This window comes from Zootoca vivipara, chromosome 7, assembly GCF_963506605.1.
Source record: "Zootoca vivipara chromosome 7, rZooViv1.1, whole genome shotgun sequence".
NCBI lineage: Eukaryota > Metazoa > Chordata > Lepidosauria > Squamata > Lacertidae > Zootoca > Zootoca vivipara.
The window spans coordinates 7304139-7320442 of record NC_083282.1 but is presented as its reverse complement, the minus strand read 5'-3'; the positions used below and the strand labels follow the sequence as shown (position 1 = coordinate 7320442).

Here is a 16304-nt window from a genome sequence, read left to right as displayed (position 1 = left end):
AACCAATCATTTAAAGCACATCTTTTCCCGAAAAGAATCGGCGGAGCTGCAAATTAAATGGGAACACAAACAGAACACATGCAGTCAACTCCAGTGTGAGGTCCCAAGTCAGAAATGGCTATCAGCATTTTTGGATTGTGTCTCCTTGCCTTATCAGGGGAATGAGGGAACTGAAATCTTACCGGTAGCCTTCAGAATCCTGTAATGAAACTCCAGAATCCCAGTCTACATCATTTGCCAGAATCTCTGTAGACACAGGACAAGAGAAGTACATGTTATTATTGTGTATACTTTAGCCACATGAAATGCAACATGGTGTGTGTGTGAAAACACACATATTGTACAGAGAAAAGGCTATTTATATTCAGTGGTCCTCACCCCAAAAGATTTGGGCCCAATTCTGCTCTTAGTGTCGCAATTCTGCACCACCCAAGCATCCTACTCTAGGCTCTCTACAAACTTGTAAGCCAAAATACTGTACCTGGTCTGCTTTTTGGGTGGGGAAAAGGAATGGGCTCTAGGCCCATTTGTATATTTATGGCTGCCTAATCTGACTGCAAGAGATGACATACATATATAGTAATTATTCCATGAGCAATAAATGTCCTTGAGAAACTGCTCCTGGCCTCTCAAATCTAATGACTGTTGCACTCCGAAGACCAGAGGCCTAACTCATTTACCCACATACAGTATATGCTTGGGCTTGCAAATCCTATTAATAGTCTTGGCTCCTACTGCCCTGGGACCTCGATGTCCCTGATTATTATGGGACTTGTCCCTTCCTCCTGCTGCCAGCCAGCAGCCAAAACCTGCAGGCTCCTCCTGCCAGTGCAAAGAAAATACCAGCAGCAACTGAGGAATCCTGGGAATTATCGCTCTTGAGAGAGTATGCGCTTACTTATTAGCCCCAGGAAGTGGGTTCCCATTGGCGCCAGAGGAAGCTTCCTTCTTGGGGCCAATAGTAGCAGAGAAGGGGACATTTTTGTTGGACTGTAGCGGGGGTGGGGGGTGGGGTTAAACCTATTCAGCCCCCTCTCACATGCCGTTGTTGTGACAAAAATCTTAACCCATCCCCACAATTACTTCTTCTTTTTTAAGACCATAGGCAAAGGGATCTGTGGCATCAACATGGATTAGGGCCCTCATATGGATTGCAGAGTGAGGAGAAGGGAAAAACAGCATAAGCTGGGGACTTGGTATGGTGGCTGCATCTCCTGAGGTTCAGACCAAGATGTCTAGGGGAGGAAAAAGCAAGGATCAAGTGGAGAGGGAGGTGGAAATTTTGCAATACTTTCCGAGCGCTTACAGTATTTCTCCCCACTGCCACCCATCCAAGTTGCAAATATTGTTTGGTTTCTGAAAACCTCTTCACCCTGCATGCACATACCGTTTCTGGGCCCGTCTCTCCCAAGGCCTGGGCCATCCTTCTTGTGACGGCGCAGAGTATGCGGCTCCCGTAAAGAATGGCTATTAAACTGCGCCGCGCTCAACATCTCCTGCAGCATCGACCGGTTCCTCTCCACTCTCTCTGCCAGGGACAGGGTGCTGGCATTGCTTCCGCCGCTGCAGAGACTGTCCCAGCTCTCGGTTCGCCAAAGGCGGCCGGTTGTTCCATCCTCTTTGTGGAGGAAAGGACCGCTTTCAAAATCCATACCATGAATGAGGTGCTCTTCTCTGCCGTTTGCATCCTCAAAATATTTCTGGTTGAAGGAAAGGTCCTTTAAGGAGCTGGCCCCACAGAGGCCATTTTGGGATGCCCTTTTGGCATTTCCCGACGAGCCCCTTTTATCCATCCTGTCACTTCCTGGAAACCTCTGGAATGGCTCGGGTGAGCTCCAGCCCATGCTTGCAGGTTCTTCTGCTGCCTTAGACCCCTCCAGAGGTTCAAATTCGTCAACAAGCAGACTTGTAGGTACTGCCCCTTGAGATCCCTCCTGCTTGAGACGTGGGTAGTCGGTGCTGTCCAGCAGCACATCCGTCAGGTAGGTGCGGATCTGGGCCTGAGGTTCTACCACAGCATCCTGAGGAGCAGGCTCCGTCAGCGGCTTCCCTTTCCGGGCCTTGGCCTTTTTGGGGGAAGCCCTCTCCTGGGGTGCTGCCTCCGCCTGCCTGTGGACGGCACTCCTCTTCTCTTTCAGAGCTTTAACTTTGGACTCCAGAACAGAGGTGCCCTTGCTTGTATCCCGCAGCAGCCCCAGTGGAACCCAGGCTGGCCCGTTGGGACAATGCTCCCCTGTATCATCAATGTCCTCGGGAGGCTGTTTCACTCTAGGAATACTTCTGACACATTGCTTCAAGGTGTTCAGCGTCCTTCTCTTTTCAGTAGCGAAATTCCCCTCCATGCTCCCACTTCCAGGTGGTGAGGTACCTTTTTTGTGGGGGAAACAATAACAGGCATTTCAATACGCTTGCTGTGCAAGAGAACATTGTCTGAAGGGCCTTACCAGGGGGCAGGGTTGGCTATATGCAAAAGAGGACAGGGCCCTTGCACCTTTTAATAGTTGTCTAGAATTGGGAATCATCAAAGGTGGAATCATCAAAGGGACCCAGGTGGCGCTGTGGTTAAATCACTGAGCCTAGGGCTTGCTGATCAGAAGGTCGGTGGTTCAAATCCCTGTGACGGGGTGAGCTCCCGTTGCTCGGTCCCAGCTCCTGCCAACCTAGCAGTTCGAAAGCACGTCAAAATGCAAATAGGAACCGCTACAGCGGGAAGGTAAACGGTGTTTCCATGTGCTGCTCTGGTTTGCCAGAAGCGGCTTTGTCATGCTGGCCACATGACCTGGAAGCTATACGCCGGCTCCCTCAGCCAATAATGCGAGATGAGCGCGCAACCCCAGAGTCGGTCACGACGGGACCTAATGGTCAGGGGTCCCTTTACCTTTTGCATCTGGCCAACCTAAGAGGGACCCAGAGGGTTTCATACTCTGCACTCAAATATCCATAATTATTCAAGATAACCAAAATTCTGCACAAAATAAATCCTGCCTAAATTGTGCAAATTTATGTATTTCATTAATTTTATACCATTTATTCTGTTCTCTCCAACCACGGGGACAGAAAAGCAGCACAGTGAGAATTAAAGGCCCACTCTGTAGTCACTCCCAGGGTCATATTTACTACATACCCAAATCATAATCCAGATTGTCTGTCAAGAAAAGCAGAATCTTACAGCCTACGTGCATTATGTAAATAGAGCAAACAGCAATTTAACATAATTTAGTCTTCAGTTTTATTATTTTGCCTAATATATTCTGGTTTTGCTCGGTCATATGAAAGTGCGCTTTGGTTAAACCACTGAGCCTAGGGCTTGCTGATCAGAAGGTTGGCGGTTCGAATCCCTGTGACGGGGTGAGCTCCCAGCTCCTGCCAACCTAGCAGTTCGAAAGCACGTCAAAGTGCAAGTAGATAAATAGTGGAGTTTCCATGTGCTGCTCTGGTTTGCCAGAAGCGGCTTTGTCATGCTGGCCACATGACCTGGAAGCTGTACACCGGCTCCCTCGGCCAATAATGCGAGATGAGCGCGCAACCCCAGAGTCGGTCACGACTGGACCTAATGGTCAGGGGTCCCTTTACCTTTATGAAAGTGCAAGGAGTTTTTTTGAAGGGCAAAAGCACCTCAGGAGTGGTGCTTTTGGGCACAATAAACCCCCCAAAAAGGAACTCACCCCTTCGTAAGGTCTCATCAACACTGGAGTTTAATGTGGATTTGAAACATCTTGTGTCTCTCTTTTTGTCACATCTACAAAACATCCTCCTCATCCAAGTGGTAATCCACACTTTCCACCTGCTAAATTTGGATTTCCTCAATCCATGGTTAATCTGGCCAGGAAAAAAAATGGTACTACAAAACTTGCAGTTTTGATGCTACAGCACTGAGGGAGGGGGCAAAACTGAGGGGGTTCGGCTGACTGACCGAACCCAAAGGGTGCTCATCAATGGCTCCTCCTCATCCTGGAGAGTAGTGACTAGTGGGGTGCCACAGGGTTCTGTCTTGGGCCCAGTCTTATTCAACATCTTTATCAATGACTTGGATGATGGGCTTGAGGGCATCCTGAGCAAGTTTGCAGATGACACCAAATTGGGAGGGGTGACTAATACCCCAGAGGACAGGATCACACTTCAAAATGACCTTAACAGATTAGACAACTGGGCCAAAGCAAACAAGATGAATTTTAACAAGGAGAAATGTAGAAGGATACTGATAAGCTGGAACGTGTCCAGAATAGGGCAACCAAAATGGTCAAAGGCCTGGAAACGATGCCTTATGAGGAACGGCTTAGGGACCTGGGTATGTTTAGCCTGGAGAAGAGAAGGTTAAGGGGTGATATGATAGCCGTGTTCAAATATATAAAAGGATGTCATATAGAGGAGGGTGAAAGGTTGTTTTCTGCTGCTCCAGAGAAGTGGACACGGAGCAATGGATTCAAACTACAAGAAAGGATATTCCACCTAAACATTAGGAAGAACTTACTGACAGTAAGAGCTATTCGGCAGTGGAATTTGCTACCAAGGAGTGTGGTGGAGTCTCCTTCTTTGGAGGTCTTTAAGCAGAGGCTTGACAGGCATATGTCAAAAATGCTTTGGTGGTGTTTCCTGCTTGGCAGGGGGTTGGACTGGATGGCCCTTGTGGTCTCTTCCAACTCTATGATTCTATGAAAACAGAGCTGCAGGGCCCTTAGGGTAGGGAGTCTCCTAAATATCCAGCCTCTTCACACATTCTCCCCCTGCACCTCACCCAGTTATCAACTTCCATAGCCATCTCCAACAAAGCTATCTCAACAATGTTTAAACATCTGAAATATACTCCGGCTTGGAAAAAGGTTTGCAAAGGGGGGTGGGCATGGAATTAAGAGCTTCTTTTCCCACTTGCTGCTGTACTGGGTTGTTCCAGCGGCGACAAGCAGGCAAGCATCAAAAAGGAGCACCGTGCCCATGGCAACGGGGACGTTCATGCTACTCTTTTCAAAGGCATGGAAAAGAACAGTTTCCTTATTACTTTTGCACCGTCCCACTGCCTATTATGCACAGTTTGGATTCAGAACAGGCCAACAGGGCAAGATGGTTTAACGGAGAATCTGTCAGAAGCCAATGCAAGCTGCGTGTAGCTGCAGTCGATTGCTATCCTCGTTTTCAAAGCATAGGAAACCATGGCCATGTTCACACATCACTACAAACCATGCTTTCTGCACCACACAAGCAAATGCCTGGGGACATTCTTGAAACACTTATTATCTGCCCCCGGATTGGATAGGGACACTAATCATAGCAAACCAGGAGGGAAAGAACGAGAGTTCTTCCAAGAAACCACCCCTGCAATGAAAAACGGAAGACGATGGTGCTACACACCATGAATGCTCCACATTTGCCATCCCGTCCTCCTGCCACACCAGTGTGGCACACCGCACCCTTTGAGGGCCACTGCTGTAGAAAGTCAGAGCAACGAGACCGAGCTCTTGGTTTCAAACCGACTTCGTTTGAGGTTCGGGACCTGTCAACTTGCCTTGCCGAACCAGCATCTCGCTCGCACACAACCCGATTCTTGAGCCAGCAGCTGTTGCCTCACTTTCTCCATCTGAGCCCCAGCCTCATTTCTAACTGCCACATTAGGAAGCTTCTACTTGAGCATGCATTCAAGCCTAGGGAGCACAAAGCCCACAAGAGCATCATTTCTAACTACAGTACCATGGTAGGAAGGCTCTACTCGCACATGCATTGAAGTCAGCAAGCAAGCCTAGGGAGCGCAAAGCCCACAAGAGCATCATTTCTAACTACAGTACCATGGTAGGAAGGCTCTACTCGCACATGCATTGAAGTCAGCAAGCAAGCCTAGGGAGCACAAAGCCCACAAGAGCATCATTTGTAACTGCCACAGTAGGAAGCTTCTACTCGCGCATGCATTCAAGCCTAGGGAGCACAAAGCCCACAAGAGCATCATTTGTAACTGCCACGGTAGGAAGCTTCTACTCGCGCATGCATTCAAGCCTAGGGAGCACAAAGCCCACAAGAGCATCATTTGTAACTGCCACGGTAGGAAGCTTCTACATGCGCATGCATTCAAGTCTAGGGAGTGCAAAGCCCACAAGAGCACCCCCTGGAATTTGCAATCCAAAGAGACAAACTGAGAAGATTCGTGCTCACCAAGCCTTCTCTGGCCAACTGCCCTTCACTTTCCTCGAGGGGGAAATGGGCACGGCTGCAGCTTGCGCAACTGAGTCCGGGACCCGCAGCTCTGTGAAGGCATTCTCCCCGAATCCATCCAAGACCCGAGAGAAAGAGAGTGTTTTGCACCAACTGGATCCATCAGAAGACCTGAAAGGACGGAGCAGCCGCTCAGAAAGGCAAAAGGGACTTTTCTTGAGCCCCGCGGGCATCCCCTGAAGAAAACCAGGAGTCTCTTCTCACTTCGCTCGCCTCCTCATGGGCCAGTGAGAGGAGAAGATGCCAATACAAATATCGTTTTGTATATGCATATATATGCACAGGCTTAGGGAGCGAGTGTGCTGAAAGAAGATGCACATATAAAAACCATGTTTTACACGCATATATGTATGCACACGCTAAGGAAACGAGGGCGCCCAAAAAGCGCGCAAAAAAAAGCAGGGCCTCAAGATGTCGGGAGGAGCACTCGGCCTCCTTCCCCAGCCAGGCAGCCAGGCAGAGCCCCCTGCACGCGTTCCCCTTGGGACCTGAGAAGCGGCATGGCGTGGAACACGCGAGCCCGGTGCTCCCGCTCACGACTGGGCCGCGGCGCCAGGCCTCGCCGGTCTTGGCTGGGGCTCCAGGGAGACCGAGGATGTGGCGAGGCGAAGCTGGAAGGCCGCTGCTCGCTCCTGAAACCCCGAAGAAGGGAGGGAGGGATGGCGGAGAAGGAGGAGGAGGAGGGAGGAAGCGGGCTGGCTCTCGCGCGCTCTCTCAGCGGCCGCTGGCTGCCCTTCAGGAATGCGCCCTTCTCTCTCTCTCAGGGAGATGGCTGGAGTTGGAAAAGACCTCGGAGGTTGGGGACGGCGAGGCAGGAGGCGAAGGCCGCTCTCCTGAGGAGAAGGGGGAAGCTGAAAAAGAATTATTATTATTATTATTATTATTATTATTATTATTATTATTATTATTATTCGAAGTCCGCTCCGAGGAGAAGGGGGGAGGCTGAAAAAGAATTATTATTATTATTATTATTATTATTATTATTATTATTATGCGAAGTCCGCTCTGAGGAGAAGGGGGGAGGCTGAATAAATAATAATAATAATAGTTATTATTATGTGATATTATTATTATTATTCAAAGTCTGCTTTGAATAATTATTATTATTCGAATAATATTATTCGAATAATAAAAAAAATAATAATAGTTATTATTATGCGAAATCCACTCTCTGGAGGAGAAGGGGGAGGCTGAAAAAGAATTATTATTATTACTATTACTAATATTACTATTACGATGCAAAAGCCGCTCTCTGGAAGAGGAGGAAAAGGGGGGGGGAGGCTGAAAAAGAATTATTATTACTATTTCTATATTTATTATTATTGCTATGACTGTACTGCCCTTTATCTAAAGCTCTGAGACCTCCAGTTATAGGGCAGTATATAAATTCAATAAATAGTAAGATAAATTCAATAAATAATAATGATGTGATGCTTCTATCTCAAATGAAAGTGGCCCTAAAAAGATCAGCGAGGGCATTCTCAGGGTACCGGTTCTGCCCCCCTCCTAACATAAAGGCTGCCCCCCCCCCAAAAAAACAAATCCTGGCTACACCCATGGTAAAAGAGAAATGTTTTCTCCTTGCACCTAAAGATATGTAATGATAATGCCAGGTGAGCCTCAGTGACGCCCCTCTTTTGGATGCTTTCCTAAGACATCGGTAAGAGCTTTGAAAATGCTTTAAAACGATAAGCTCAAAAGCAATTTGAGATGCTTAAGATAAAACGTTAAAATTATTTATTATTTGCAAAAGAAGATGCTACCTTTCTATTCAAAGAGATGCTCAAGCTAGTGTACGATCTGAATGCTGCTAAACAATAAAAAAAAATTAAAAGGCAGTAGCAGCAGCAGCAAAGAGGCAGCAGATAAAAGAGGTCCATGAACAAGTCAAGGGAATGAAAAAGAACAGGTGAGCAGGTTAAGCACCTGCCTGAAATGTTTTTGCACAGCAGCAACAGGCCATCAGAGAAGGGGAAAAGGCCTCCCAGTCTCCTTCCAGCTCCTTTATTTAAAGCACTTGCTGGAGAAAGAGAAAGATGAAAGCCTGCTTGCAAGGATAATCTTCCCTGCATTTACGTTCTGGTACGCCCTGAACCTAGTGAGGCTTAAGGCATAAAATCCATGTTAAAATTTGCTAGTTTTCCGGACCAGTAACTCAGACTTTGAATCCATCCAACTGTCATTTGGGGTCAAGAGTCTTTTCTTTATTTCTTCCAGGAAATTCATATTGATCTCTTGTTTAAATACTTCCCTAGTTGCTTCCTAAACAGCCCAATTTCCCTTGTGCACAATAATAAGAGCAAGGCAGACAAAGCAGCATTCTGTGTTCTCTCCTGTCCAGAGATCTGACCATCCTTTATGTGCCACTGTAGAACTACCGTACAAAATGTAATAAGTAATGCTGGCGGTTTGTCTATTTTTTTTAAAGTTCAACTGTGATATAAGAAATGCACCTTAAGCTATAGGTGCAGCTGTAGCCTAGGAGCCTTATGGATGCACCCAGTGGCCTCGTGTTGCTACGAAGGCTGCAAACAATAAGTTCACATAGCTTTGTGTGTGATTGAAGCTCTTTGTGTGGGTTAACTTCTAATCCTTCAGACCCCCCTGTTTGGTAAGGCACGTAGCAAGCATATATGGGGGCTGGGTGAGGCTGAGAAATGTTTAGGCTCGTAGAGTAGGAAGGGACCGACCCCTTAATCCAACCACCTGCACTATGCCAAATGCATCTCCTGGCCATCCAACCTTTGCTTAAACGCAAAGAAGAGTCTGCCATCTCCCAGTCTGTCCAGCTGAATTTCTAGAGCAACAGGGAAAACAGGTCTGCTCCATCTTCTGTGTGATAGTCCTGCAGATTGTCTCCCCATAATCTTCTCCAGTCCTACCTCTCCTCTTTCCACCATTCATACAACATTGGTTTCTAAATCCCTTATCATTCTGGTTGCCCTCTTCTGGACATCCTTCGTCAGTGTCCTTTCTAAAAGGTGGCGCCCAAGACTCAGGACTTTATATGTGGCCCAACCACCGCAGAACATAGTGTAACTATTGCTTCGCCTGATCTTGGAATTACGCTTGTGGTACAGAAGCTGATCCATGAAGACACCTAAATGCTTTTCACATGCACTGCTTCCAAGCCACGTTTCTTTCCCCAGTCCTAGCTCACCTATTATTTTTTTGTACCTGAATGCAGATTTACATTTCTCTCTGTTGAATTTCATCTTGTTAGTTTGGGCTCCATATTTCAGGTTGTTGAGATGGTTTGGAATCTCACTTCCGTTCTCGATGCGATTCTTCCCAGCATTGTGTCAACTGAAAAGTTGATAAGCAGCCCCTTACACCATTGTGACAAATCCCAAAATAGTGCCTTCCAGAGATTTTGTGGACTACAATTCCCATCATCCTCTACAATTCCCATCATCCTCGGCTATAGGGATGATGGAAGCTGTATTCCACAACACTGGAGTGGGGTGGGAGTGGCGCATAGCTGCCAAGTTTTCCCTTTTCTCGCGAGGAAGCCTATTCAGCATAAGGGGAAATCCCTTTAAAAAAGGGACAACTTGGCAGCTATGGAGTGGCGGCATTATATTGGCCTTTCCTATATTATGATGCAGACCAACAGCAACACCTAGAGAACCTCTGTGGAAGAAGCACTTCCCCAGTTTAATATTTTCTCTTCTCACAACAGGCTGGCTGGTTTGAAATGACACACACTATTTTAATGGAAGTGCAGAATCATTAAGGAGGTGGGATCAGCCTCTTGGTAGATTTTCGGCTCATTGAACCACTTAAATCAGAGATGGAGTTTCTTTCATCACTGATCCTATGCTCTGCTTAAGGAAGAAGTTTCCACCTCTAATTCCTTTAACTATGTAAGCTGCCCCTTTGGTTCCTTTTGGCTCCTCGGGAACCATCCTTTCCAGGTAACCAAAGCTGAGCCCTGTCAAAACTTTCACACTCTCAGAACATCTTTCTTGTAAGAACTCTCCACATTACTTGGCCTGTCAAGGTTCCCCCACTCTCCTAGGGATTCCTCGCAAAAAAGGGGGGGTGGGATCCACCGGTCTAGAAAGGCTCTCCCCACACCTTGCCAAATTCATCCAAGCCTCCTACCTCCCTCAATGGTGGTTATTTATCTAGCACGTTCCATGTGCATGGTGGTTTATTGAGTACAATGACAGTTCCCTGCCTGAAGGAGCTTACAGTCTAAACTCCAGCATAGGAGAAAGAGAGGCCAGGGAAGGTAAAGAATACATGGTGCTTAGGCTTATTTACACGCCAGGCTAAATGAGCGCATGGGAATGAGGGGTTTGTGGCTTCGCAGAAAAGGTGGGTTAAGCCAGGGGTGTCAAACTCAAATTCATCGGGGGCCGCATCAGCAGTTTGGTCACCCTCAAAGGGCCGGTTGTATCTGTAGGAAAAAATACCCTTTAAAAGAGACTTTAAAGACTTTAAAGGCATGCACAGCAACATTACCTTTTTGTGCAGGGAGCGCGGGCAGGTGGCGGTGAGGCAGCAGGTTAGTGGTGGCGGTGAGGGCCTGATCCGGCCATGGGCCGAGTGGGGGAGGCGGCGATCTGGTGGGAGGCCGGCTAGTGGCGGCAGGGCCCGATCCGGCCATAGCCCGATTGCCAGAGGCAGCGGGAGGCCGCTAGCGGTGGAGGCAGGGCTCGATCCGGCCGTAGGCCGAGCGCTGGAGGGGGAGGGAGGCCGCTAGCACTGGAGGAGGGGGACGATCCGGCCGTAGGCCAAGCGCTGGAGGCGGCGGGAGGCCGCTAGCGATGGAGGCGGCGAGAGGCCGCTAGCGCTGGAGGTGGGGTCCGATACGGCCGTAGGCCGAGCGATGGAGGTGGCAGGAGGCCGCTAGCGATGGAGGCAGGGCCCGATCCGGCCGTAGGCCGAGCGCTGGAGGCGGCGAGATGCCGCTAGCGATGGAGGTGGGGCCCGATCCGGCCATGGGCCGAGCGCTGGAGGCGGCGAGAGGCCGCTAGTGGCGGCAGCGGGGGTGAAGGCTGGCGGGCCACATGATGAGGGCTGGCGGGCCGGATTTGGCCCCCGGGCCTTGAGTTTGACACCCATGGGTTAAGCCATCTAGGGAGAGCACAGCAGAGGCAATATTCAAACCCAATGCCCTCCAGATTCATAGCTCAGCTTCTTAGCCACTGTATTACACCAGCTCTCAAACCAATTTAAACTGGCATCCGATGTCGTGACATTCACTGTTATTGTCCTACAACCTCCACCCTCCTTCACCTTTGGCTGTGCTGGCAGGGGCTGATGGGATTTGTAATAATAAAAATATTATTATTATTATTAGTGCCATAGAGCGAGGGCACCACATTTACCGCTCCCTCCTTAGCATATAAAAGCAGCTGACAACCACCCGTATATCAGCAAATTAGGATCTAAAACTTGCAAGTGCTGTGTTTTTTAAAGTGTTCCTGCTGCTTTCATTCTGGTTAGGGCACCCTTGCTTTGGGGGTGTCAAATTGGGCAGAAGACTCGCCACAGCCACCCAAGTTTCTTAGCACACGTTCTCTTTTTCTAACTCACAATACGCCTGCCAAAGAGTAACACTGAAGATGGCCAAGACGTCAGCTGGTGCCAAGGATGCATACATTGGATGGTGACGGAGGGGTTTTGTTTCACAATGCAAACATGTTTTAAGCATAAGATAACCAAAGATACAGCAGGCCATCAAAGGAAGGGGTTTTTTTAAAAAAAAAAATGATTACCCTATGATGAAAAACTAGGCAGCTTTATTACACCAGTGTGTGGTGATGTAGAAGTGAGATTTTGAATTGCAACACTGCACAGAAAATGCCAATCCAAGGTTTTTGTGCACCTCTAAAATTTTGAGCTTGTTATCTATCCTTTGGGATCAATGGAACAATAGCTGCCTGTAAGCTTTAAAACACTGCACCCACAAATACAAACACACCCACACCCACACCCCTTTCCTTGCTTTCCCAAATGTATAGTTTTGTCTTTGTTTGGAATTAGCAAACCGCTATGGATGTTTTAAAGAAGCAATTCTTACCTGAATATTGATCATGCAGCCATTCCAGTTAAACCCAGCAGCTGGTAAAAGGGGAATGGGAAGAGAAGGGCCAATATACTTTCCCTAAATGAAAAGGAATCCTCCGCTCTTCATTCTTGCTGTGTCGTCCATAGCTGCAGGGCATCTGTCCCAAGTTGCTGGTTTAAGCTGCAGCTTTTGATATTCATGATTGGTTTCATAATCCCGATCAAAAAAGGGAAATCGCTAGGATTATGAAATTGTTTTAATCCGCCCCTGCCCCATCCATGGCTGTTGACTCGAGCATCACCTTTGTTGTCGTCTTTTAAGTGCTCGCCTAAACAGAAACTCCTTTATAGAATTCCTGGTAAATCGTACTAGAAACACAAGGCCTGATTTTTTCCTCCCCTCCCCCCTTTTTTCCTTTCCTTTTCTTTTTTTGCTAGCTGCTGTAGCAGCAGAATGGAATGTTTCAATTTCCGGTATACTCTGCCCATTTTGCAAATCTCATCAGGCTGAAGAAAACCAAGGGCTGATTTGTCACTGGAGTTAGCACAGAGACTATTTTTGACAGAGGACATGTGCGACCGGCTAATGAGGAAGATTACAACAATGTTCAGAGGAGTTGTTGCTGTGTAATTTAAAGCTGGCATGGATAAGATGGTTAGTTAGACGTCCTAATTTTTTTCTGCTGCTGCTGTTTGAATAAATCAAGCATTTGGTCCTGCAATACATGCACTGTGACTTTATGCAGCACTGAAACGTACTCAAGGGGAAAGGGTAATTCTCTCCATGGGCATATCCACCCACAAGCCTTCTGCTGAATGTTATTACCCTTCTCACCCCCCTTTTATCAGAATAAGGGCTAGCACAACACCATCCCACAACTTTCAAAATTTTATGATTTGGCATCCACAGTGTTTCATCCACACTAGCAGGCCATTCATATGCCCGAGTGTGTCTATTATATTTATGCATAGAACCACCACTTTCTCCATGCCTCCTATTTAGGATTTGTTGTTTTATTTTTTGAATTTATATACTGCCCTATACCCGGAGGTCTCAGGGCAGCTCACAGAATAAAATCAAAATATAAAACCACGAAATACATAATCCAAAATAAAAACAACCCAATAACCCTCCACCCCCCCCAAAAAAACCCACATTTTAAAAGGGTATAGGATCCTCACAACATTTAAAGTAACAAACGTGGACAAGAGCCACTCGTTGCAAAGACAATTATCTCAGAAATGTCTGTAGCAATATTTATTGGCAACCAAATTGGCCGGGTGCCTTTCTGATACAAAGACAAAAATAGATTTGAAATAAGAGTGGGAGGGGGATTTAACTTTGGTTGTTGAGCAGATGTAATACTACCGTGTTTCTCCAAAAATAAGACACTGCCTTATATTTATTTTTCCTTAAAAAAAACCCACAGTGGCTTATTTTCAGGGGATGTATTATTTTTTATTATGCGTCCAGCCTTGCCTCTTCCTTGGGGCCCTCCAGAACTGTGCCTATCACTATGTCTTATTTTCGGGGTATGGCTTATATTGCGCAAATGCTTAGAAATCCTGCTATGGCTTATTTTATGGGTATGTCTTATTTTAGGAGAGTCAGGGTAGTGCTTCATGTTCTGCAAGGGAAAGACCTGTATCTGATGTTGCAAACGAGTCCTCTCTGCTGAGTTTCATCTTCTTCCTCCTTGGTGCTGTTTCTACCACTGATGCACTTCCACCAGAACGTTGTTTGTCCATACTTTCTGGATCAGCCTCCTGTATATCTGTCAGGGTCTGGAAGGATGCTTGGATCAAATTCAAAATCACTTTCACTGCATTTTATTTATTTAGTAGATTTAAAAAAACCTGGCCAGATCTTCTGCACCAGCAACACCTTGGGGGCCTTTTAAAGGTCTCCTCTCCTTTCCCTTGGCAGGTGCAGGCAGGCTCACCAGAGCATTTGGGACTGTTGAGTGGAAGGATCCCCTTGGCCAATGGTTTAATAAGATCTGGAGAAGCACAGAGGAAAAAACTTCTCCTGGGGAACAAGTAGTCCAACGGCTGAGGAGTTAACACACTCCCCCCCCCCTGTACTGCCTTGCAGTGGGGCAGTGGGGCCGGTTCCTGGGAGTAGGGGAAAGGAAGAGAAGTAGAAATTGGGGGGGGGGCACATCTCATTTCACTCCAAAGGTCTTACTTTGATCCCTCATCTGTTTCATTGCAAGCTTCACCAATGACTCAGCTGAGGTATAAAACTGTCAGGAACTGTTTTTTCTTGTCTTCTTAATAGCCCTGGAACTTTCAGACCAACAAAAAACCTAGCAATAGGCTAGACTTTCTGACGTTGCACAAGTCCCTCTCCCTCTCTGATACTGAGAAGAGGGTGGGTGTTGGAAAACGAAAAGCTGTTATCCTATGGCTGTTCCTGGAAATAAAATGTCTCCGGTGTGCCAAACTGGACCCGCGGAGGTGTCACTTAATGCATATGTCACTTGATGCATCAAAAACAAACCCCTCCCAAAATGGAATACTGTAGTTCCACCTTGAAAGAGCTTGTGTTCAGTTTTCATATCCGTACCGGTCTTAGCAGTGCTAGTCGGTGGTTTTTATCTCAAAGAGGGGAAATTGGGATGTCTGCAGGAAGTCCCTACAAGTTTTGTTGTTTATACTGGACCTCTTCAGTTAAATGCATCAATGCTCGGCAATTCACACTCCTTGAAATAGCCAATGAACCCCTTTGCTTTTCCTCCATATGTTTGATCAGACAGAACTGGCTGTTTCAGCTGCCAATCCTGTACCAACCCATTCCCCTTGGTCAGGCATAGGCAAACTCCGGCCCTCCAGATGTTTGGGACTACAATTCCCACAATCCCTGACCACTGGTCCTGTTAGCTAGGGATGATGGGAATTGTAGTCCCAAACATCTGGAGGGCTGGAGTTTGCCTATGCCTGCCCTTGGTGCAGAAGAACTACAGTGATATGCGCAACACTCATTTAAAGCACTCTTGTATTATTTTGTAAAGTCAGGGCTCCCCCCCCCAAGCAAAGAATATTGGAAATGTAGTTTAAGGGTGCTGGGAATTGTAGCTCTGCAAGTGGTCTAACAACTCTCAGCACCCTTAAACCACATTTTCCAGGATTCTTGGGAGGGGGGGGCGCAACTGCTACAATGGTGCAGGGGTGCTTTAAATGGAAAGTGGGCATGCAACCTCGAGAGGTTCGCTTTCAGCATCATTAAGACAGAATGAGAGGAAGATTCAGTCCAAGGGGCGCAGAGCAGCTCCCATTCACTTCAACGGGGCTTGCGAAGCAGAACTTTCCAGAGAACTGCACTCATGTTAATCAGTTGCCACTCAATTTTTCTACTTCAAGTACCAAGAATTCTTGGGCCAGCCCCACTCACTGAAGTTCAAATGACAAGCAACTTGCATGGCAACCTTTGCAATCCGGAGGAGGGAGCCTTTTGCATTGAAACGCACTATGTGCAATCACCTCTTTTGATCGTGCTGCTTATCCCTGCCCTGTACAGATCCTTCCAGCAACTCCTGCAGCCCAGCTGGTGCCAAACGCATTGCTCTGCTCTGCTTTGGACCACATCAGCGAGGCTGGGGTGTGTGTGTGTGTGTGTCTTGTCGTCTAGGCAGCCCAGAACTGCCTCACACACTGTCCAAGGAGGTCCCTTTGGTGCTGCTAATAGCAGTTTGACTTCACCCCCCACAGATGCACTCCATTCTTTCTCGAGACAGATGGATGCCAACAAGAAGCAGGGAAGCAGTAACCTTGCTAGCACTTAGAAATTCCCCATAGGGATTTAATTAAGGTGTGACACGTGTTATTTTTCGGGAGGGCAGTGGAAGAGCATCTGCTTTGTATGCAGAATACCCCAGATTCAATCTCCATCTTCAGGAAGGGTTAGGGAGTCCCCTGACTGAAACCTGGAAGAGCTGCTGCCAGTCACTAGCTAAACTGTCTGACTCAGAATGAGCAAGCTTCCTAGGTGGTTCTGATTTTAGCTAGTATTTAGGATTTTTTTTTTAATTGAATGGTGTATTCTTAATGTTTTTATATAGAATGCTTAGAAGGTTTTCTATTAA

General features: G+C 47.2%; 1 protein-coding gene across 2 annotated transcripts in view; it reads right to left on the bottom strand.

The window, feature by feature from the left end:
• The window catches only part of KIAA1614 (KIAA1614 ortholog), a 45289-nt gene extending 32679 nt beyond the window's left edge, over positions 1-12610 (bottom strand). The window contains exons 1-4 of one of the 2 annotated variants that reach the window (XM_060276625.1): positions 12233-12610; positions 6139-6309; positions 1388-2368; positions 183-246 (exon numbers count right to left, since the gene is read on the bottom strand). In XM_060276625.1, the coding sequence (XP_060132608.1) occupies positions 183-246; positions 1388-2342 (1019 nt within the window). In that variant the 5' untranslated portion in view covers positions 2343-2368; positions 6139-6309; positions 12233-12610. The remainder of the gene's footprint in view (positions 1-182; positions 247-1387; positions 2369-6138; positions 6310-12232) is intronic. The other variant, XM_035123755.2, reaches the window with a different exon arrangement.
• Positions 12611-16304: the final 3694 nt, after the last annotated feature.